At 46.9% G+C, this 1,811-nt stretch overlaps 1 protein-coding gene across 1 annotated transcript in view; it reads right to left on the bottom strand.

Annotated features, from left to right (window-relative positions):
• Window positions 1-1,754, bottom strand: part of PLEKHM2 (pleckstrin homology and RUN domain containing M2) — a gene marked incomplete at both ends in the record, with an annotated part of 7,373 nt that extends 5,619 nt beyond the window's left edge. Inside the window, one exon of the mRNA XM_010166567.1 lies at window positions 1,695-1,754. Within this exon, the coding sequence (XP_010164869.1) occupies window positions 1,695-1,754 (60 nt within the window). The remainder of the gene's footprint in view (window positions 1-1,694) is intronic.
• Between the last annotated feature and the right edge of the window lie 57 nt (window positions 1,755-1,811).

Below are 1,811 nucleotides of genomic sequence, written 5' to 3'. Positions count from 1 at the left end.
CCTGCTGCAACACCTGCCCCGCAGAGTGGAGGGTGTGAACGCCACCAAGGGAAGTACAGGAGATTTTTAATGTCTACATTAAAGGGAAAATAAAACATTTAAAAGTTGTTTCAGCCTCAGGCTTCTAGCCTGCACCACCAAAATGAACCTCACTAACCCCTGCTGGTTCTGTTGAGACAAAACAATCTTTGTCCAGAATACAGAATTTTACCCCAAAATGTATTTTCTGAAAAAAGCAGGAACTGCCCCCAACTTCCCCAACCTCTTGCTCTGTGTACAAACAACAAGGACTCATCAGGAAGCCAACCTGGCAGGGGGTTTGGATGGACACTTTGCTATGGCCGAGGTTTGCTCCGCAGCGGTGGATCACACCGGCTTTGCAACCGGGATCTGCAGGTGGGAGCCGTGCACACCTCCGAAAACCAGAGGGACCTGTGCCCAGCAGCCCTTGGCTTCTCCCAACCTGCACCCAGCACCCACAGCTAAGTTATTACCTGAGTGTTGGGTTTGGAAATGTGGTTTGTACCCTCTAGGTGTAAGCTCAAGCTTCAGGGACATGTTAAATCATCTTGGTGAGCATCTCTGAGCGTGGGGTAAGAAAAAAAAGAGATGAGAGGGAGCGTGTTAGAGCCCAAGAGCCATCTGCATGGAATTCAGGCAGAATTTCCCCAAATATTCAGGTGGTACCAGCCAAGGGAATTCAGATCCAAGTCTCCATCCAGCTTTTAGCTGCAAAGGATAGAGTGTGGGTGTATTTCTTCCAGGGGTAAAGCAGAGAGGTCTCTTACTCCTGTGACAGGCAAAGGATAGGCACAGGGACTGCCTGTGGAAAAAGGAGAACAAATTCCTCTAAAATGGGCACGTGCTCTTGAGCATAAAAGCCAGACAGAGCTGACAAGTTGGCTTTCAAAGTGGTAAAATGGAAAAAAAACCAAAAAAAATTTAAAAAAGAAGTGTTGTGACCCAAACTGAGCACAGCCATGCGCTGGATGTTGTGGCTTCCAAGAGAGATGTTTTGATACAGGAGAGCAAGGTCCAAGGAAAACAAAATCTCCCAAATTAATCCCTGCAAAAAAGCCCCCAAATTACAGAAAGCTGAATTAATTCAACTGTTTTCCAGGGCTTTCAGAAAATCAATGAAGCTGGATCAGTTTTTCAATCAGCACCCTGCATGCTTTACCCCAAAGAGGAAATTTTCAGCGTGAGGTCAGCTGGCAGGTCACGCTGATTTTGGACGGCCCCTGCCTGCCAGCTTCGCGGCGGGGGCGATTGTGCAGCTTTTCTTTCATAATCTGGTATAAAGGCTCCTTTATCAACACGTAACGTATCGAGCAGCCAAAGAATTGCACTTGAAACTGCAGCCTCGTGTCTGTTAGGTTGAGCACAGACACATTTAGAAGACAGAGACATCATCAGAGGCAGGAAAACATCCCTCTGCTCCGGGATATACAGCCAGGTGAGCACACCTGTATACGCCAGGATTTAGGGAAAGCTTTGGATGTGGTCTCACAGGTGAGACACACAACCTCCCACCTTGGGGAAAATCTTTTTCCACTCTTTGCTGCCTCTACTGAATTCCATCGAGATGTGGTGGTTACTTGTTAAAGAAATGAACCAGGGAACATGCAGCAAGCTTCAGGTGGCAGCAATGCAGAGAGAAAATCAAAATGTTGTAACAGATGAGTATGTCCCACCTTCCCAGTCTCTGCTGGGCATGGTCTGCATTGCTGGAAAGACATCTCCAAAATCATAATCTATAAAAATGAGGGATAAAACTCAGGATTAGAAATACAAGTAGTGGGGAGGAAGGG

Source organism: Antrostomus carolinensis, unplaced genomic scaffold (assembly GCF_000700745.2).
Source record: "Antrostomus carolinensis isolate BGI_N321 unplaced genomic scaffold, ASM70074v2 scaffold44094, whole genome shotgun sequence".
Taxonomy (NCBI): domain Eukaryota; kingdom Metazoa; phylum Chordata; class Aves; order Caprimulgiformes; family Caprimulgidae; genus Antrostomus; species Antrostomus carolinensis.
This window is presented reverse-complemented; position numbering and strand designations above follow the sequence as displayed.